The sequence below is a fragment of the Callionymus lyra genome, chromosome 14 (genome assembly GCF_982586985.1).
Source record: "Callionymus lyra chromosome 14, fCalLyr1.hap1.1, whole genome shotgun sequence".
Lineage (NCBI taxonomy): Eukaryota > Metazoa > Chordata > Actinopteri > Syngnathiformes > Callionymidae > Callionymus > Callionymus lyra.
In genome coordinates, this window is record NC_141831.1 from 6,684,570 (window position 1) to 6,707,217 (window position 22,648).

The window sequence follows — 22,648 nt, forward strand, 5'->3', positions numbered from 1 at the left end:
AGTTGGAGAGAAAAGAAGGAGGGATGAAGAAGAGAGGAACAGTAGGAGAGGAAAGAAGGAGGGATGAAGAAGAGTGGAGAGTAGGAGAGGAAAGAAGGAGGGATGAAGAAGAGTGGAACAGTAGGAGAGGAAAGAAGGAGGGATGAAGAAGAGAGGAACAGTAGGAGAGGAAAGAAGGAGGGATGAAGAAGAGTGGAGAGTAGGAGAGGAAAGAAGGAGGGATGAAGAAGAGAGGAACAGTAGGAGAGGAAAGAAGGAGGGATGAAGAAGAGAGGAACAGTAGGAGAGGAAAGAAGCAGGGATGAATAATAGTGGAACAGTTGGAGAGAAAAGAAGGAGGGATGAAGAAGAGAGGAACAGTAGGAGAGGAAAGAAGGAGGGATGAAGAAGAGTGGAGAGTAGGAGAGGAAAGAAGGAGGGATGAAGAAGAGTGGAACAGTAGGAGAGGAAAGAAGGAGGGATGAAGAAGAGAGGAACAGTAGGAGAGGAAAGAAGGAGGGATGAAGAAGAGTGGAGAGTAGGAGAGGAAAGAAGGAGGGATGAAGAAGAGTGGAACAGTAAATGGTAATAGACACAAATACACAATGTGAAGCTGACAGCAATGCATTGTTGAGATTTTTCATTGACAAAATTAAATTGATCAAAGAGAAAATCTCTCCCTCTTTGTGTGAAACCCCTACTGAGCCCCTCTCCTCCTCTTGGTCCTCCTTCACTGCTGTATCTCTGGGTGTTATTTCGGCACTAGTGAACAAGATGAAACCCTCCTCTTGCTCAGATGACGTCCTTCCTTGTAGGCTTTTTATCAAAGTATTTGATGTAATTGGCCCCTGGGTTACCAATATGGTGAACCTCTCCCTTTCCACAGGGGTTTTTCCCAATGCATTTAAACATGCCATTGTGGAGCCTCTACTCAAAAAACCAGGCTTGGACCCGATTGACCTCAGTCATTTCAGGCCTATTTCTAAGCTCCCTTTCTTGTCCAAGATCTTGGAGAAGGTGGTGTCTGAGCAGCTGTCTTTGTTCCTGGATCAGAGCGACATCCATGAGAAGTTTCAGTCTGGCTTCCGTAAACATCTCTCTACGGAGACAGCTTTATTGAAAGTGTCCAGTGACATCATGATGTCGGCTGACTCTGGTAAATCCACTGTTCTGGTTCTCTTGGATCTGTCCTCAGCCTTCGACACAGTTGATCACCAGATCCTGCTGAGAAGACTGAGGGATGAAGACTGTCTGGGTCTGTGTTAGAATGGTTCTCATCTTACCTTTCTGGGCGCAGTTTAAGTGTATCTGCCAATCAAATGAGGTCTGAATCGGCAGATCTGTTGTGTGGAGTCCCTCAAGGTTCTGTTTTGGGTCCTTTATTGTTTTTGCTGTACTTGATTCCCCTCGGTAAAATCATTCAGAGATTTCCAGATGTTTCTTATCACATTTTTGCTGATGACATCCAGCTCTACTGCTCTTTTGACCCAACTGAGCCCCAGAGGCTGAACAGCTTAGTCAATTGATTGCTAGAAATCAAATTTCTCTCACTTCTCTCCTTCATCATTTATCTCCTCCGTCACTCCTCTCATCCCTAACTCCTCTCCTCCGTCACTTCTCTTCTCCATAACTCCTCTCCTCCGTCACTCCTCTCCTCCATAACTCCTCTCCTCCGTCACTCCTCTCCTCCGTCACTCCTCTCCTCCATCATTCCTCTCCTCCATCACTCCTCTCCTCCATCACTCCTCTCCTCCATAACTCCTCTCCTCCATCACTCCTCTTCTCCATAACTCCTCTCCTCCGTCAGTCCTCTCCTCCATCACTCCTCTCCTCCATCACTTCTCTCCTCCGTCACTCCTCTCCTCCATCACTCCTCTCCTCCATAACTCCTCTCCTCCGTCAGTCCTCTCCTCCATCACTCCTCTCCTCCGTCACTTCTCTCCTCCATCACTTCTCTCCTCCATCACTCCTCTCCTCCATAACTCCTCTCCTCCGTCAGTCCTCTCCTCCATCACTCCTCTCCTCCATCACTTCTCTCCTCCGTCACTCCTCTCCTCCATCACTCCTCTCCTCCATCACTCCTCTCCTCCATAACTCCTCTCCTCCGTCAGTCCTCTCCTCCATCACTCCTCTCCTCCGTCACTTCTCTCCTCCGTCACTCCTCTCCTCCATCCCTCCTCTTCTCCATCACTTCTCTCCTCCGTCACTTCTCTCCTCCGTCACTCCTCTCCTCCATCCCTCCTCTCCTCCATAACTCCTCTCGTCTGTCACTTCTCTTCTCCGTCACTTCTCTCCTCCATCACTCCTCTCCTCCATAACTCCTCTCCTCCATCCCTCCTCTCCTCCATAACTCCTCTCCTCCATAACTCCTCACGTCTGTCACTCCTCTCCTCCATCACTCCTCTGCTCTGTCACTCCTCTCCTCCATCACTCCTCTGCTCCATCACTTCTCTCCTCCACAGAGAGTCACAGAGAAATCAATTCTTCCGTTGGAAGGATCGAGTCTAAATATTCACATGTTTATTTCAGAGCCTGGACTCGGAGACTCTGGATGTTCTGATGTGTTTGAAGCTGCTCATGTGTCTGTGGATCCTCAGAGTCTTCTCTTGACCTTCTTCTTAGTTTCTGAACCCTCAAGACCAGGGGTCACCAACACAGGCCGGTTCTAAAAATAGCACAACTCACCATCATCATCAAAATTCAATTAATTTTAAAATACAATTATTTGCATTTATATGTTTATGAAAATGATAAGATCTTTAAAATAAAATAATTGAAAATATTTGTATAATACATGAAAGTTTAGATCATTTAATCAAACTCTGACCCTTTCTAGTTCAAAGGTCGGTGTTGGAACAGCAAGGATGGGGAGCTGAATGTTTGGAGTGAGATTACTGCCACCAGCTGGAGCGAGTGAGTCTTGGTTGTTGTACACTGACAACATTTTTTTTTACACTCTGCTGTGCACTCAACCAGTCATACACACGCGTTTGACAGCCAATCAGAGACCTGCTGCTTGAAGCTTTCTGCTGCCATTGGCTGGACTTCTCTACCAATCACAGGGAGCTACCCGAGGGAAGAAGGCGGTTCCTGCCACACTTAAAAGAGGTGAAAACAAGCGCCAAATATGATGTTGAATAAAAAAAAAACGCTTCTGTATCATCAACTCCACCAACACAAAATTTCAAACTTTTTAACATGTTTTAATGCTGTCTAACTTTTTTTTTTGTTTTGTTTTATTTTAACAATTTAAAAAACGTTGGCCACAAAAAAAATCTGCTCAAACGCCACAAATATCTATCGTCTTCATGGTTGAAAAACTAATATGGATTTTTGGAGCGAGTATAAAAAGAAGTTTAACTTTATGAACAAAAAAACAAACAAATCTGATACAATTTAAATCCATATTAGTCTTTTAGTTTTATATATTATATATTTATATATATATAAACGTTCTCTTCTTATTGTATTTGTTTTTTTATATAATTAAATTTAAAAAAATACTGTAAAAAGAAAATTGTAATATAATTGTATAATTAATAATTAAATAAAACAATTTATTTAACTTAATTGAAATATTTGATGGTCCCCACAGAATCTTTTTTACATTTTTAGATTGTTTTGTTTTACAGTCACGCTGCGATGTAACAAAGTTGGTGTTAAACAGCCATGATGCGTTCAAGGACACTTTCAAAAAAATGCTTTCATCAAGTCAAGTATGAGGTTTAGCGAGCTATGCTAATGTTGCTAATCACTCGCAGTGGTCAGGAGACGATCAGACGACCGTCTTCCTTTCATCTCCACCTTCTGCCTGAGGGGAGAACTTCAAAGGGTGGTGGTCCCGGGTCGGCTCAGATCCTCCAGGTCCATCAGGGACCAGGACCAGGTGTGTGTGTTCGCTTCTGTGTCGACCATGAGCTGTTGTGTGTTGCAGCAGAGAACCACACACTGATGGAGGCCATGACACCATTCTTGAGTGTTTTGAAGTATTTTGATGTGAACTAAGTTTGAATACCTCGTGAATATTCACACGCATGAAGAATACTTGATGTTGAAGTTGTTGTTTAGTTAATAATAGTTGATGTAAGATTGTGTCGACACCAGAGTGTATATGTGTGTGTGTGTGTGTGTGTGTGTAATTGCGGATGTATGTGTCAATGTACAGTATGTGTGTCTGTATGCGTGTGTGTTTGTGTTTGTGTGCCTATGTACATGTCAATGTGTGCTGTCTGTCTGTGTGTGTGAACGTGCCTGTGCATGTGTGTATACATGTCCATGTGAGTGTGTCTCCGTATGTGTGTGTGTGAGTTAATGTTTATGTCTGTCTCTTGACGTGTGTGTGTGCGTATAAATGTGTGTGTGCATGTCAATGTCTGTGTGTGTTTGTATGTCTTTGTGTGCCTATGTATGTGTGCGTATCTCAATGTGCATTTGTGTATATGTATATACAGTATATGTGTGTGTCATATATGTGTGGGTATGTGTACATACGCGTGTCTTTGTGTGTGTGTGAGTGTATGTGTGTATACAAGTGTTTTGGGTGTGTGTAATGTGTATATGCGTGTAAATAAATGTGTGTGTATATATATTTGTGTGTATGTGTATATAAATATGTGTGTGTATATATATTTGTGTGTACGTGTATATAAATGTGTGTGTGTGTATATGTAAATATATGTGTGTATATATTTGTGTGTGTGTTTATATGTATATAAATATGTGTTTGTGTTTATATGTATGCGTGTGTGTATATTTGTGCGTGTGTATATAAATGTGTGTGTTTGTATATATATGTATATAAATATGTGTGAGAGTATGTGTATATATATGTGTATATATGTGTGTATGTATTTGTGTGTAACTGGGACACTCACTAAACCAATTGTTTCTCTGCCAGCAGTCGTTTCTCTTCCTCAATTAACTATTTTACTTTTTAACACTTTTCCCTCTTATCGCTCGACTCCAGGTCTCGTGGTGGAAGTCTATTAGTGACACGTGCACGTGTGCACACACACACAAACACACACACACACACACACACACACACACACACACACACACACACTGACGGGATCAAGCAAACAAACCAGTCTGAGGACACTTTCTGTTTAATGTTATTTATAAACCGCTTGTGAGTCATTGTTCGATAAACACGTACAAAACATTGTGTGGCTGAAAAGATGGAGGGAGAGAAGATGGAGGAGGAGAGAAGACGGAGGATGGAGGAGGAGAGGAGGAGGAGGCGACCGGAAGAGATGCAGGCGAGGAGAGAAAACGTGTGGAAACAAATCATAAAAAACTTTGTAAAGATATCAATTAAAAAAATGTTTCTGTCTAGAGTTACACTTTTTTTTTTCTGTTTCAAACAGTCTTGAGTCCGTGTTCCTTCCATCCTCACAGGGATAAAAACACACACAAGTCACAGCAGCACACACATGTTCACCAGAAGGGGGCGCTAAATCCTACAGGACTCCGGCGACAAGCTCCGCCCCCAACATTTAGATAGATAAGACAGGAAGTTGGTCCGAGCAGGAAGCGGAAGCCGCTCTCGGGAATGTGTGTCAACATCGTTTGTGCTTTTCTTGTTTGTTGTGTTGCAAAAGAAACAAAACAAGCTTGCATACGACAGGTGGCCCCGATGGTGTGAGTCGGGGAAACTCTGAAACTTCGGAAGAAATGTCCCGATGTCACTGGTGATGGGTTTTATCCAGGAAGTGTGTGGTTACGTAGTCCGTGGTACTTCCTGAAGGTTCTTCTCTCGACATCAACCAGATCGTGAAGTTCGTCAGGTTATCAGTTCGTAAACATCGTAGACGCTTTTTTCTGAAAGTCCACGAACGAAGAAATCCTCGTGGATGTTTCCTGTCGTGTTGGTGCAGTGGTGAAGTTCCTCAGTTGTCCTCTAGAGGCACTGTTGTTCCTGTCCTCTCACGTGGCTTCGTTGGACTCAAGGCGGTCCTGATGGTTTTTATACTGAAACTCATTTTTGTTTTCTTCGCTTCAGACATTTTCAGTTTTGATTCTCAGACCTTTGACATGTTCTCGTGGCGTACGACTTTTTTTTCTTCTCAAAATTGAGCGTCAATTTGTTGCTCAAACCTCCTATTTACGAAACACAATCAAATCACAAACTTAATCTCATTAAATTAACCAGTTTGTACGTACAGACAATATTACGTTTAATTTTTGATGCGAAAATATATCGCAATTTTGTGACCTTTAATCTTTTAATATAGATTTTCTTTCCTATATCAACAGGATGTGAAATAAAATTTCCAAAGGTAAAGCGAGCGACTATGATGATAACAACTTCAATTTCGTGTTATTAAAAAAAAAAAAAAAACTGTGTAAAGTATCACAATATCGTGATGTATTGTGATACTGTTGTATCGCGACCCTATTATCGTGAGCTTCTCGCCAATCCCTATTAAAGATGATAACGAAATATGGCAAAAAATTCCTAATCATCAGTAAAAAACAAATTGAATCACGATTAACTAATCAGTTCAAAAGTTGTCTTCAGTGCTCTTATTAGCATAATATCAATTTTTGTCTCATTTTCAAATGTTTAAGACAGTTTTAATCGACCAAACACATGTTTTACTCAAGAATCGATGACCCGCTACTTTACCTCCATATCCATGGTTAAATTAAACATTTTGTTGCTCCCGTTTGATTTTATTTGTAGTCGAATCACTTCATTCTCCCGACTTTACCACGACATCGTCAGCGTATTGGTGTTAGTTACGATGACGAACGTCTTGGCTCTTGCGGGAGAAAGTTGAACATTTCAAGGGTTGACGTCACACAACAGTCCACGGACGTCACCGTCGTGTCACCACAACAAAGACTCGCTCGAGCGACATCAGCGAAGGGCGACGAGGAAAAGCGACGACAGGAGAGCGGATCCCAAACAAAAGTACGAACGAGCAGAGTCCGCTCTATTGCTCGCCCTCTGGACTCCACTGGGAGGGCGGACTGAAGTTCTAGGGATGCACTTGTTCTTCCTCCTGGAGGCCGACTGCTCATATTTACCTCCCGGAGTAAAGTCTTTCTCATCCCCCTCCCGCAGTACCTGAACGTCATTGAGGCCCCCTTTTGCCTTGCGGCCTCTTCGGGTACAGTTTCTGCGACTACCCTTTGGCGGTCTTGGGAGGGGTGAGGGCGAGGGCAGGTTGTGCTGGTCCCCGTGGGGCAGGTATGGACGCTGGTGATGGTTGTGATGGCTTCGATGGTTCAGGTGGTTTAGAGACTCCCCGTGCTCGAGCTCCCCGGGTACTCCCCGTGTATGACCCTCTGACGGCGTGCACAGCGGCAGCTCCTCCTTCTTTAGTGTCTTCATGTCCTTCCCCTCAAGCTCCGGCGGCGAAACGCAAACGAGCGAAGAAGTGGAACCTTTGAACCTCCGGAGCCAATCCCAGAGCGACAGAGCTTTGCAGTCGCACTCCCAGGGATTGTCGTTGAGCCGAAGGTACTCGAGGGCCGGCAGGAGGCTCAGGCTCAGGCCGGAGAGCTCGGTGAGTGAGTTGTTGAACAGGTACAGCGTGGTGAGGCGGCGCAGGTCGTGGAAAGATTGGCGGTCGATCCACTGGATCCGGTTCTGATGGAGGAGAAGTCGATCCAAGACTCCCAGACCTCGAAAGGTGTTCTGACGAAGACTCCAGAGCTTGTTGCCGTGAAGGAAGAGATGACTGAGGTTCAGCAGGTCGATGAATAGGTCGTCCTCCAGGAACTCCAGCTGGTTGTCCTGTTGGATGGAGCCAAAGACTGATGAGTTTCTTGAATTTATAAACTTCAGTTTTCAACATCAAAACGATGTTGTTAATATTCATTGACATGAGTCGTTTCAACGACTCTATAATCTACATAATCCAGTCCTCTGTGTGTCATAACTGGATTATACTGTAAATCCTTCCCTATAGACGACAGTTGACATACTTTGACGAACACATGCGGGTCAACCCTCCTGGAACTATATTCTTAAGTGAGCTTCTGAGACTTGAACTCCCCACCGACTCACGGAGATGACCCCGTCTGACCAACCTTTTCAAGGGGCCGTAAATTTTGACTGAGCTAAAACCAAGTTATGGTTGTTTTTTTTACATCTTTGTATGAACGTTTAGATTCTGTGAATTGTTTCGGACGAAAGGCTTGGAAAAGGATTATGGGTAGTTCTACTGAACTTTGGTTCTTTGCTAGCATCGTCCGAAACGCTTTGCTTGTACTGACTATTGTCTCCAGCCAAGTTTCGTTACCTAGAGGTTAATCACTCCACAGAAGTGCTTCTAGGTATTATTTTGACTAAAGTTAACTTCCAAATGGGATTCCCCTTCCTTGGAGTCTCCTCTATGCAGTCTACGGACTATCTTAATCGTGAGTGGCAACTTAAAGATGGAGAGGTGAGTTTTCCCCACAGACTATGGTCCTCCAGAACCTTTTTTCTATATGTGGATCAGGCCAACAAATGCAACCCTGGCCAACTGCCTGGTTTCGCCAATGCCTAGAACTGCCGCTGCTGCTGGTAATTAGCTGAAGTACATGATTGCCTCATGCAGGAAGTAGATATACTGTATATACGTCACAAGATGGCTACGATGTTTGTCTGCCAGTAAGGGTTGCAGCCTCTAAAGATTCTATAAGGAAAAAGACTATCGAAGTGAAGGTACCAGTATCTAAAATCTCCGTCCATACCCAGCCCTAGTTATCAGGGAAATATTGGAGCAGTTGTTAGTGATTTTTGTTCTATTGGTTAACCATAACAAGGTGCGTTGGCTAAAGTTAAAGAATGTTCGATTGGTTGAGTCTGGTCAACGTGGGGTATACCTGAAGATAGAGATACTGGAGATTGTGAAGTCCAGCAAAGATGCCTGCGGGCAGGGTGATCAAGCCGCAGCGGTACAGATGGAGGGCGTGGAGGCGTCCCAGGCCCAGGAAGGTGTCCGACCCGATGGCCTTGAGGTGCCGGTTGTCCCCCAGGTCCAGTTCCTCCAGGCGTTCGAAGCCGTGGAAGGTGGAGGGCTGGATGTAGGAGATGTTGTTGGAGTAGAGCCACAACATGGAGGTGGTGGGCGAGAAGTGGCCTCGCAGCAGCCGCTGGATCTTGTTGTTCTGCAGGAAGACCCGCTCGCTCTGGGCCGGGATGCCCTCGGGCACGGCGTGGAAGTTGTGCGCCTGGCAGGAGACAGTGCTGGGCGAGGTGTAACAGATGCAGTGGCGGGGACAAGGCTGCGAGAGATCCAGGCCACACAGCACCAGCAGGAGCTCCACCCCGCGGCATCCTGAGGAGGCAGAGGGGAAAGAAGTTGTTGGTTTAAAGACGACAGATAAAAAAAGGGGAAGCACCGAGGGTCAAGGTGTTGCTCAGAGGTGTCACACTTTTCATTTCTCTTATGCGGCGATCTCTATTCCGGTGGGCGTCGCACTCGTCTGCTCAGACGGGAAAGTGTTTTAGGAGGAGAAAGGAGACGGAAAATCGATGCTTTTGCTGTTGACAAGTGAACGCGGCGCAGCTGAAATATATTCCCACAATAAAAGAGGCAGAGGGAGCGACGGTGCAGCAGGAATCATCTGAAGTGGAGATTACTTTTTGTCTCGCTATCCCTTCATCTGGATGTTATTTATGTGTCTGCGCTGGAGAGCGAGCGAGAGGGAGGAGAGGAAAAAGTCTGGTTGAAACGTGTGTTTAAAAAAAGACCTGGTTTGATTTAGAGAGAACATGCGTTTGTGTGAGTGACGCCAGATGTGATTGACAGATGTCAGACCGCTCAGGTCGGTCCGGGATTGAACACAGAACTGGATGTTCTCAGCAGAACATTGAGCAGTGTTTCTGAGAAGTGTTGCGTAAGCAGCAGGACAACACTTCGTATGTGTCTGCGTGACTGAGCAAGAGGCTGTCGGTCACTTATGTCGGTCACTTATGTCCGTCACTCAAGACTTTTACTTATGTCGGTAATTTATGTCCTTTACTTATGTCGGTCATTTATGTCCTTTACTTATGTTGTTCACTTTTGTCCGTCACTTATGTCCGTCACTTATGTCCGTCATTTATGTCCGTCATTTATGTCCGTCATTTATGTCCGTCATTTATGCCCTTTACTTATGTCGGTCACTTATGTCCGTCACTCAAGACCTTTACTTATGTCCGTCATTTATGTCCGTCATTTATGTCCGTCATTTATGCCCTTTACTTATGTCGGTCACTTATGTCCGTCACTCAAGACCTTTACTTATGTCGGTCATTTATGTCCGTCACTTATGTCCGTCATTTATGCCCTTTACTTATGTCGGTCACTTATGTCCGTCACTCAAGACCTTTACTTATGTCGGTCATTTATGTCCGTCACTTATGTCCGTCATTTATGCCCTTTACTTATGTCGGTCACTTATGTCCGTCACTCAAGACCTTTACTTATGTCGGTCATTTATGTCCGTCACTTATGTCCGTCATTTATGCCCTTTACTTATGTCATATACTTATGTTGGTCACTTTTGTCGGTCACTTATGTTCGTCATTTATGTCCGTCGCTTATGTCTGTCACTTATGTCAGTCACTTATGTCCGTCACTTATGTCCGTCACTTATGTCAGTCACTTATGTCCGTCATTTATGTCCGTCATTTATGTCCGTCAGTTATGTCAGTCACTTATGTCCGTCACTTATGTCCGTCACTTATGTCAGTCACTTATGTCAGTCACTTATGTCCGTCACTTATGTCAGTCACTTATGTCCGTCACTTATGTCAGTCACTTATGTCCGTCGCTTATGTCCGTCACTTATGTCAGTCACTTATGTCAGTCACTTATGTCCGTCACTTATGTCCGTCACTTATGTCAGTCACTTATGTCCGTCATTTATGTCAGTCACTTATGTCAGTCACTTATGTCCGTCACTTATGTCCGTCACTTATGTCCGTCACTTATGTCAGTCACTTATGTCCGTCACTTATGTCCGTCACTTATGTCAGTCACTTATGTCCGTCATTTATGTCAGTCACTTATGTCAGTCACTTATGTCCGTCACTTATGTCAGTCACTTATGTCCGTCACTTATGTCAGTCACTTATGTCCGTCGCTTATGTCCGTCACTTATGTCAGTCACTTATGTCAGTCACTTATGTCCGTCACTTATGTCCGTCACTTATGTCAGTCACTTATGTCCGTCATTTATGTCAGTCACTTATGTCAGTCACTTATGTCCGTCACTTATGTCCGTCACTTATGTCAGTCACTTATGTCAGTCACTTATGTCCGTCGCTTATGTCCGTCACTTATGTCCATCACTTATGTCAGTCACTTATGTCCATCACTTATGTCAGTCACTTATGTCCGTCATTTATGTCAGTCACTTATGTCAGTCACTTATGTCCGTCATTTATGTCAGTCACTTATGTCAGTCACTTATGTCCGTCACTTATGTCCGTCACTTATGTCAGTCACTTATGTCCGTCATTTATGTCAGTCACTTATGTCAGTCACTTATGTCCGTCACTTATGTCAGTCACTTATGTCCGTCACTTATGTCAGTCACTTATGTCCGTCATTTATGTCCGTCATTTATGTCCGTCAGTTATGTCAGTCATTTATGTCCGTCGCTTATGTCAGTCATTTATGTCCGTCACTTATGTCAGTCACTTATGTCAGTCACTTATGTCCGTCAGTCACTTATGTCCGTCATTTATGTCCGTCATTTATGTCAGTCACTTATGTCAGTCACTTATGTCAGTCATTTATGTCAGTCATTTATGTCCGTCACTTATGTCAGTCACTTATGTCCGTCATTTATGTTAGTCATTTATGTCCGTCAGTTATGTCAGTCATTTATGTCCGTCGCTTATGTCCGTCACTTATGTCCGTCACTTATGTCAGTCACTCATGTCGGTCACTTACGTCCGTCAGTTATGTCAATCATTTATGTCCGTCAGTTATGTCAATCATTTATGTCCGTCGCTTATGTCCGTCACTTATGTCCGTCACTTATGTCGGTCATTTATGTCAGTCACTCATGTACGTCACTCATGTCGGTCAGTTATGTTGGTCACTTAAGTTCGGTCACTCATGTACCTCAGTTATGTCCGTCTGTTAATCTTTCACTTATGTCTGTCACTCATGTCCGTCACTCATGTCAGCCATTTATGTCCGTCATTTATATCTGTCATTTATGTCGGTCACTCATGTACGTCAGTTACATCCGTCAGTTATGTCCGTCCGTTATGTCTTGTACTTATGTCGGTCATTTATGTCGGTCATTTATGTCGGTCAGTTATATCTGTCACTCATCTCCGTCACTTATGTCCATCAAACATTTAAAAAAAAATGAAATAGGGATTTGCTTTGTTTTTAATGATATCATATCGTTGACTCTTTATGGTGATACTTGTTGTATCAAAATATTTTTGTCGACACCGTCACTGGAGCAGGACTACATGAAGCGAGCGAAGAAGAGATGGAAAAGAGAATTGTTGATAAATTGGTGTTGAAGAAATGAGTGGGAGGAATGAAACGCAGAAGTTATCGCGGCAGTTGTGATGTGTGCGTCGCTGCCGGAGAAAACTCTGATGAACACTGGAGTCTTTCAGCAGCAGCAGGTAAATAAGCAGCGAAGTGAACCCGCGGCTCAGACGCCCACACGTCGCACAATCACCGGATTTATGCAGAAACAAAAACACAACAACAGACGTGAAAATGAACCAAGATGGATGAAAGTCCGGCGTTGAAAGGATGTTTGTGGATGATGAGTCTGGAGTTTAATCCCAGAGATGGTCGAGCATCGCTCATTATAACAGTGATGAATCTCCCGCGGAGTTAATGGGAGATTTTAATGGCATCATCGCCGCGGCAACATCCCGGCCTCCATAATCCACACATGCGCCTCATCCGTCTTCATGCCCGAGACAAACAACACCAGCAACACCTGCGACTTCCCCGGGACACAATTAACTATTGATTCGCGAGCCATCGATCATGTGACCGCGAACAATCTGTTTCACGACAGAAGAGCAGGGTTATGAACAACAAATACATTTTTTATTGGAGCAAAAGTGTTGTTGTTCTTTCAGTAAAACGGCAGTTAAAGTCGGCAGTTAAAGTCTCCATCTGTAGTTTTTAAATAGCGTTTCTGGCGCCCCCTAGTGTCGGATTCGAAGTTTAAAGAGACAAGATTGAGGTTCATTTGTGTTTTATACACGAGTGTGTCGTCCAGGAAAATGTAAAACGAGGAGAAATTGTTCAGATAAATCGATAAATAAAACTTTATTGGTTCCTTGGGAAAAAAACTTTGGATAATTAGGTCTCAGTCTCAACACAGAAGCAGACAGAAAGAAAAAAGTGCCAAAGTACACACATATGTGTGTGTATATGTGTGTGTGTGTTTAAATGGATGTGTTTATATGGATGTGTGTGAGTGTCTAAGTGTGTGTTTATATATGTGTGTATGTGTTTATATACGTGTGTATGTCTATATGTGTGTGTGTATGTATGTGTTTTATATATATATATATATATGTGTGTATATATGTGTATATGTGTGTGTGTTTGAATGTATCTATATATATACATATATATATATGTGTGTATACTGTATATGTGTGAGTATATATGTGTATATGTGTGTGTGTTTGAATGTATATATATATATATAAGTGTGTGTGTATGTATATGTGTTTTTATATATATTTGTGTATTTGAATGTATCTATATATATATATACATATGTATATATATACATATGTACTGTATATATATATATATATATGTGTGTGCGAGTGTTTATATATGTGTGTGTGTATATATGTGTGACTGTGTGTGTGTGTATATGTGTGTGTATATATGTGTATATGTGTGTGTGTGAATGTGTGTTTATATATGTGTCTGGAACAAAAGCAGAACTTTACTTTTAATTCAATTATTGTATTATCTCTTCTACACGACCTGTATGAGGTCGACATGTTTTCCTCTCGCAGTGAAACTGGAAACAGGAGCAACAAGTGTCATCTTGAAATAATGGCTGCTGGACTGAAGATATAAATCCTTCACACGATGGCCTTTAAAAGTCGTCCGGAGAAATAAAAACCCTAGAGTCCGACTTGACAGCGACTCTCTCTCTGAGAAATGATTTTTACTGCTTCAACTTCAGCTTCATGTCACAAATCATTCTCACAAACACGTGTTACTGGAAAACAATGTGTGCACGAGTAGAAGTTCACGGTGAGGAACATCATCTCAAAGCTGTCGACCTTCATCTCATTCAAGTCCACAGAAGTGTTTTTGATCCTTACTTTATTTCATCTTCATCAACCTTTTCAGTGAAAAGTTACGTCTCTGGCGACACAGATTCGACATCAGTGTCAGGGACGGAAGACGAGGTCGGTTGCCAGGCAGACACCTTCAATATCAAGCTACATTTAAAATAAAGTTGTGTAAGTAAGTTAGTATTTTTTATTTGTGTAGTGAATGTTCTTCAAGACGCAGTAAGTTCCTCATCAAGACCATTTTTTATTACTTTATAAAGTTGCTCTGAAATCTGGGCGAAGGAGAGGTTATGAGAGTCCATGAGGACGTGATAAAGGCTTCACTCGTCCAGCTGTGAGGACGACGATGTTTCTACCTGTTATGATGAGTCAGCAGTATTTGATGATACGAACCAAACACCTTCAGGACAATAATCTCCTCATTGTTGCTCCGTCTGTTCTCACTATGATCCCAACAATCCCAACAATCCCAACAATCCCAACAATCCCAATAATCCCAATAATCCCAACCATCGCTCGCTCGTCCTGCATGTTTTTGATCCTGATCCAAGAAACTCTTTTAATCTTTACAATCTTTCATTTTTCATCTGGATTTTAAAATAATAAAATGTGTTTTTGAGTCGGATTGAAGTGAAAGGTTAGTAGTGTAGACTGTTTGAGTCATAGGTCAATTTTTAACAATAATAAGTTACTTTATATTATATTTTATATTATATTTAATACCATATTCTATTGATTATATTTTACATTATATTTTATATTATATTTTACATTATATTTAATATCATATTTTTTATTATATTTTATATTATATTTTACATTATATTTTACATTATATTTTATTTTATATTTTATATTATATTTTACATTAAAATGCATATTATATTTTACATTATATTTTGTATTGTACTGTTGAAAATTGTTTGATTATAGTTGAAAATTGTTTGATTATAGTTGAAAATTGTTTGATTATAGTTGAAAATTGTTTGATTATAGTTGAAAATTGTTGGATTACAGTTGAAAATTGTTTGATTATAGTTGAAAATTGTTTGATTATAGTTGAAAATTGTTGGATTATAGATGAAAATTGTTTGATTATAGTTGAAAATTGTTGGATTATAGTTGAAAATTGTTTGATTATAGTTGAAAATTGTTTGATTATAGTTGAAAATTGTTTGATTACAGTTGAAAATTGTTTGATTATAGATGAAAATTGTTTGATTATAGTTTAAAATTGTTTGATTATAGATGAAAATTGTTTGATTATAGATGAAAATTGTTTGATTATAGTTGAAAATTGTTTGATTATAGTTGAAAATTGTTGGATTATAGTTGAAAATTGTTTGATTATAGTTGAAAATTGTTTGATTATAGTTGAAAATTGTTTGATTACAGTTGAAAATTGTTTGATTATAGTTGAAAATTGTTTGATTATAGTTGAAAATTGTTTGTTTATAGTTGAAAATTGTTGGATTATAGTTGAAAATTGTTTGATTATAGTTGAAAAGTGTTTGTTTATAGTTGAAAATTGTTGGATTATAGTTGAAAATTGTTTGATTATAGTTGAAAATTGTTTGATTATAGTTGAAAATTGTTTGATTACAGTTGAAAATTGTTTGATTATAGATGAAAATTGTTTGATTATAGTTTAAAATTGTTTGATTATAGATGACAATTGTTTGATTATAGATGAAAATTGTTTGATTATAGTTGAAAATTGTTGGATTACAGTTGAAAATTGTTTGATTATAGTTGAAAATTGTTTGATTATAGTTGAAAATTGTTGGATTATAGTTGAAAATTGTTTGATTATAGTTGAAAATTGTTGGATTATAGATGAAAATTGTTTGATTATAGTTGAAAATTGTTGGATTATAGTTGAAAATTGTTTGATTATAGTTGAAAATTGTTTGATTATAGTTGAAAATTGTTTGATTACAGTTGAAAATTGTTTGATTATAGATGAAAATTGTTTGATTATAGTTGAAAATTGTTTGATTATAGATGAAAATTGTTTGATTATAGATGAAAATTGTTTGATTATAGTTGAAAATTGTTTGATTATAGTTGAAAATTGTTTGTTTATAGTTGAAAATTGTTGGATTATAGTTGAAAATTGTTGGATTATAGTTGAAAATTGTTTGATTATAGATGAAAATTGTTTGATTATAGTTGAAAATTGTTTGATTATAGTTGAAAATTGTTTGTTTATAGTTGAAAATTGTTTGTTTATAGTTGAAAATTGTTGGATTATAGTTGAAAATTGTTTGATTATAGTTGAAAATTGTTTGTTTATAGTTGAAAATTGTTTGTTTATAGTTGAAAATTGTTGGATTATAGTTGAAAATTGTTTGATTATAGTTGAAAATTGTTTGTTTATAGTTGAAAATTGTTTGATTATAGTTGAAAATTGTTTGATTATAGTTGAAAATTGTTTGATTATAGTTGAAAATTGTTTGATTATAGTTGAAAATTGTTTGATTATAGATGAAAATTGTTTGATTATAGATGAAAATTGTTTGATTATAGATGAAAATTGTTTGATTATAGTTGAAAATTGTTTGATTATAGTTGAAAATTGTTTGATTATAGTTGAAAATTGTTTGATTATAGTTGAAAATTGTTGGATTATAGTTGAAAATTGTTGGATTATAGTTGAAAATTGTTGGATTATAGTTGAAAATTGTTTGATTATAGATGAAAATTGTTTGATAGAGTTGAAATAAATTGTTTGATTATAGTTGAAAATTGTTTGATTATAGTTGAAAATTGTTTGTTTATAGTTGAAAATTGTTTGTTTATAGTTGAAAATTGTTGGACTTTCATCTTCGGCTGCTCGACTATTTTTCTGTAAATCTGCTGCAGTTTGTTCAAGTGTTCACTCTTGTCGGTCAATGACTCCACAGATGATCTTCTTCGCGTCAAAACATGTCGACAACAGTAATTTTCCTCCATTAACAGCTCGACCAACAACACTGATGAATAACATCAAAAACTGATGAATAACATCAAAAAACTGATGAATAACATCAAAAACTGATGAATAACATCAGAAAATAACCTTTTCTCTGATCAGACATGAATGACTTTGTTTTTACTCTGAGCTTCAAGTGAATATTTCATGTGTTCAGGGTTGATTTTCAGCGTCTTTCTCTGCAGTTTTCACGTCAAGTTGTGCGACAAACACTTCGACTGCTGCATAACAAACATGTAATACACACATGTGTGTGTTCTACGAGCTTGTGTTAACACACACGTGTGTGTTTGTGTGTTCATATGTTGTCGAACACGTGCACGAGCTTCAACGCTCTATATGTGTTTGTTATGTGTTTGTATAAAGACGCCTCGGTGCTGCTCATGAATATTTCCTCTGTGAAGGAACACAAAGTGACTCACTCGTGATGCATCGAGGACAAAACATTCCTCACTCGATTGTTGTCGAGCAGTTTTTTACCAAAATTGGATTTGAAGTCTTTTTGTCCACTTTTTGAAACTCGCCGCCCAATGGGATCGTCTGGGAATGTGTCCCTTTATCTTTCTTTCTTTCTTTCTTTCTTTCTTTCTTTCTTTCTTTCTTTCTTTCTTTCTTTCTTTCTTTCTTTCTTTCTTTCTTTCTTTCTTTCTTTCTTTCTTTCTTTCTTTCTTTCATTCTCTCTCCCTCTCTCTCTTTCTCTCTCTCTCTCTGTCCCTCTCTCTCTTTCTCTCTCTGTCTGTCTGTCTCTCTCTCTCTTTCTCTTTCTCTCTCCCTCTCTCTATCTTTCTCTCTCTCTCTTTCTCTCTCTGTCTGTCTGTCTCTCTCTCTCTTTCTCTCTCTCTCTCTCTGTCTGTCTGTCTCTCTCTCCCTCTCTCTATCTTTCTCTCTCTCTCTTTCTCTCTCTGTCTGTCTGTCTGTCTGTCTCTCTCTCTCTCTCTCCCTCCCTCCCTCTGTCTCTCTATCCTTCTCCCTCTTCTCTCTCTCCCTCCCTCTCTCTCTCTCTCCCTCTCTCTCTCTTTCTCTCTTTCTCTCTCTCTCTCTCCCTCTCTCTCCATCTCTCTTTCTCTCTCTCTCTCTCTCTCTCTCTCCTCCACCAACACAAAAGTGTAGCAACACTAACAACACACTGACTTTGCAAGAGAATCACAGGAAGCACAGTTTGTCTTCATTTCTTCTCATGTTCGCCAACAAACTCATTAACAGTTTATACTCACAACAAAATGCTCTTTTTGTCGTATTCTAGGAAACATCTACTCCCATAATGCACTGCAACTGTACATGTGTGTTGTCAGGAATATGGTGTCAGGGATAATACTGTAGTAACAAGTATATATGTGTAGTATTGTGTAGTACTTAACTCTGGTGTTGTGATAGTGTAGTAACAAGTATATATGTGTAGTATTGTGTAGTACTTGACTCTGGTGTTGTGATAGTGTAGTAACAAGTATATATGTGTAGTATTGTCCAGTACATGACTCTGGTGTTGTGATAGTGTAGTAACAAGTATATATGTGTACTATTGTCCAGTACTTGACTCTGGTGCTGTGATAGTGTAGTAACAAGTATATATGTGTAGTATTGTCCAGTACTTGACTCTGGTGTTGTGATAGTGTAGTAACAAGTATATATGTGTAGTATTGTCCAGTACTTGACTCTGGTGTTATAATAGTGTAGTAACAAGTATATATGTGTAGTATTGTCCAGTACTTGACTCTGGTGCTGTGATAGTGTAGTAACAAGTATATATGTGTAGTATTGTCCAGTACTTGACTCTGGTGTTGTGATAGTGTAGTAACAAGTATATATGTGTAGTATTGTCCAGTACTTGACTCTGGTGTTATAATAGTGTAGTAACAAGTATATATGTGTAGTATTGTCCAGTACTTGACTCTGGTGTTGTGATAGTGTAGTAACAAGTATATATGTGTAGTATTGTCCAGTACTTGACTCTGGTGTTGTGATAGTGTAGTAACAAGTATATATGTGTGGTATTGTCCAGTACTTGACTCTGGTGTTGTGATAGTGTAGTAACAAGTATATATGTGTAGTATTGTCCAGTACTTGACTCTGGTGTTGTGATAGTGTAGTAACAAGTATATATGTGTAGTATTGTCCAGTACTTGACTCTGGTGTTGTGATAGTGTAGTAACAAGTATATATGTGTAGTATTGTCCAGTACTTGACTCTGGTGTTGTGATAGTGTAGTAACAAGTATATATGTGTAGTATTGTCCAGTACTTGACTCTGGTGTTGTGATAGTGTAGTAACAATTATATATGTGTAGTATTGTGTAGTACGTTACTCTGGTGTTGTGATAGTGTAGTAACAAGTATATATGTGTAGTATTGTCGAGTACTTGACTCTGGTGTTGTGATAGTGTAGTAACAAGTATATATGTGCAGTATTGTCGAGTACTTGACTCTGGTGTTGTGATAGTGTAGTAACAAGTATATATGTGTAGTATTGTCGAGTACTTGACTCTGGTGTTGTGATAGTGTAGTAACAAGTATATATGTGTAGTATTGTCGAGTACTTGACTCTGGTGTTGTGATAGTGTAGTAACAAGTATATATGTGTAGTATTGTCGAGTACTTGACTCTGGTGTTGTGGTAGTGTAGTAACAAGTATATATGTGTAGTATTGTCCAGTACTTGACTCTGGTGTTGTGATAGTGTAGTAACAAGAATATAAGTGTAGTATTGTCCAGTACTTGACTCTGGTGTTGTAGTATTTACAGAACATATGACTCTTGACGAAGTCGTAACTGCTTTCATTTGTTTTCAAATCAAAATATGTCCAAACATCAGCTTTAAAAACTGCTGGAGTCACTGTTTCCTCTCGTCCTCAGTCATCACTAGGCTTTAATTCTTTCTTTAGCAGCAGCGGATGTAATGACTGCTGCCATCTAGAGGCCAGAAGTTAAAAAAATAATTAAATAATGGTTTAAATATGTGCATGGTAATTGTAAATTTTGACTGTATCCTCTCGTCCTCGGTCATCGCCGGTATTTTCATTGCTGCAGAGCACGTAATGACTGCTGCCATCTAGTGGCCGGGAGTACAGTTGCAAAACAATACATGAACAAATGTGGTAAACATTTGTATGTAAGTAAGTAACTGCTTTTTTACATATAAATGATCAAATAATTTGATACATACTTTATTTAAATATAAGCCATTAAAGAACTACAGTAAAAACGAAATATGATGCAGTGCTGTAAAGTATTGATACGCAAGATTTGGTCCCAGAATGCACTGCAACAGTCCACTTGTAAGAGGCTTTAAAGGTAGTTTTCCTGATAAACTGTCCATCTCCTCACTTTGAGAAGTAATTAAACAGCAGATACTTCCATGAGTAGATGATACTAAGTGGTTCATGTACTTGGTGTTGTATCCGGAAATACTGCTCGTGGGTTTCCTGCCCGGAGACAGAAGCTCCAGTGAGATGGAAGCGCGAGAACAACACCTGAATGAATAATAGCAGATCTATAATGGATGATAAGTTGACCAAGTTCTTGCTCCTCTGCTCCTCCTCTGCTCCTCCTCTGCTCCTCTTCTCCGGGCGACGCCGACTCACTTCTTTGAGGCACATGTCGAGGAGCAAGACTCAAACTCCCATGAGCCTCAGCAAAAAGAGCAGCTTTGCTCAAAGAAAGTCCGATTAGACGAGAGGACGAGTGTGAAGACGCTGGAATGATGGAGGGAACGCTTGTCCAGTCAAAACAAACATCAGGTCAAAGCTAACATGTAGCTACCATATCAAATACAGGTTAGCATGTCGCTAACATATTAATAACCAGCTAACATGAAGCTCCTTTATCAATATCCAGCTAACATGCTAGCTAATCAATAACAGCTAACATGCATATCATTTCCTTGCAATGACTGAGGATGAGAGGATACAGTGAGTCCAGCAGCTTTCAAAGCTGATGTTTGGACATATTTTGGTTTGAAATTCGAGTCAAGTACTGGACAATACTACACATATATAATTGTTACTACACTATCACAACACCAGAGTCAAGTACTGGACAATACTACACATAAATACTTGTTACTACACTATCACAACACCAGAGTCAAGTACTGGACAATAGTACACATATATACTTGTTACTACACTATCACAACACCAGAGTCAAGTACTTTAATTGTTACTACACATATATACTTGTTACTACACTATCACAACACCAGAGTCAAGTACTTTAATTGTTACTACACATATATACTTGTTATTACACTATCACAACACCAGAGTCAAGTACTCGACAATACTACACATATATACTTGTTACTACACTATCACAACACCAGAGTCAAGTACTGGACAATACTACACATATATACGTGTTACTACACTATCACAACACCAGACTCAAGTACTGGACAATACTACACATATATACTTGTTACTACACTATCACAACACCAGAGTCAAGTACTGGACAATACTACACATATATACTTGCTACTACACTATCACAACACAAGAGTCAAGTACTGGACAATACTACAGATATATATTTGTTACTACACTATCACAACACCAGAGTCAAGTACTCCACAATACTACACATATATACTTGTTACTACACTATCACAACACCAGAGTCAAGTACTCCACAATACTACATATATATACTTGTTACTACACTATCACAACACCAGAGTCAAGTACTCCACAATACTACACATATATACTTGTTACTACACTATCACAACACCAGAGTCAAGTACTCCACAATACTACACATATATACTTGTTACTACACTATCACAACACCAGAGTCAAGTACTGGACAATACTACATATATATACTTGTTACTACACTATCACAACACCAGAGTCAAGTACTCCACAATACTACACATATATACTTTTTACTACACTATCACAACACCAGAGTCAAGTACTCCACAATACTACATATATATACTTGTTACTACACTATCACAACACCAGAGTCAAGTACTGGACAATACTACACATATATACTTGTTACTACACTATCACAACACCAGAGTCAAGTACTGGACAATACTACACATATATACTTGTTACTACACTATCACAACACCAGAGTCAAGTACTCCACAATACTACACATATATACTTGTTACTACACTATCACAACACCAGAGTCAAGTACTGGACAATACTACATATACTGTATATACTTATTACTACACTATCACAACACCAGAGTCAAGTACTCCACAATACTACACATATATACTTGTTACTACACTATCACAACACCAGAGTCAAGTACTGGACAATACTACACATATATACTTTTTACTACAGTATCAATATATATCTCTATATATTGTATCGTTGTATCAACAGATTGTTGTCAGTACACACTAATGTCGACTCATTAGCTAAACCACTCAGTAATATCTACTGTTGAATACAAATATAAAACAAACACAGAGAATAAAAGG

The 22,648-nt window shown here is 39.4% G+C and overlaps 1 protein-coding gene across 1 annotated transcript in view; it reads right to left on the bottom strand.

Annotated features, from left to right (window-relative positions):
• Nucleotides 1–5,076: 5,076 nt before the first annotated feature.
• rtn4rl1a (reticulon 4 receptor-like 1a) overlaps nucleotides 5,077–22,648 on the bottom strand; it is a 70,126-nt gene continuing 52,554 nt past the window's right edge. The window contains exons 2-3 of the mRNA XM_087807248.1: nucleotides 8,803–9,257; nucleotides 5,077–7,726 (exon numbers count right to left, since the gene is read on the bottom strand). Coding sequence (XP_087663374.1) covers nucleotides 6,845–7,726; nucleotides 8,803–9,257 — 1,337 coding nt within the window. The 3' untranslated portion in view covers nucleotides 5,077–6,844. The remainder of the gene's footprint in view (nucleotides 7,727–8,802; nucleotides 9,258–22,648) is intronic.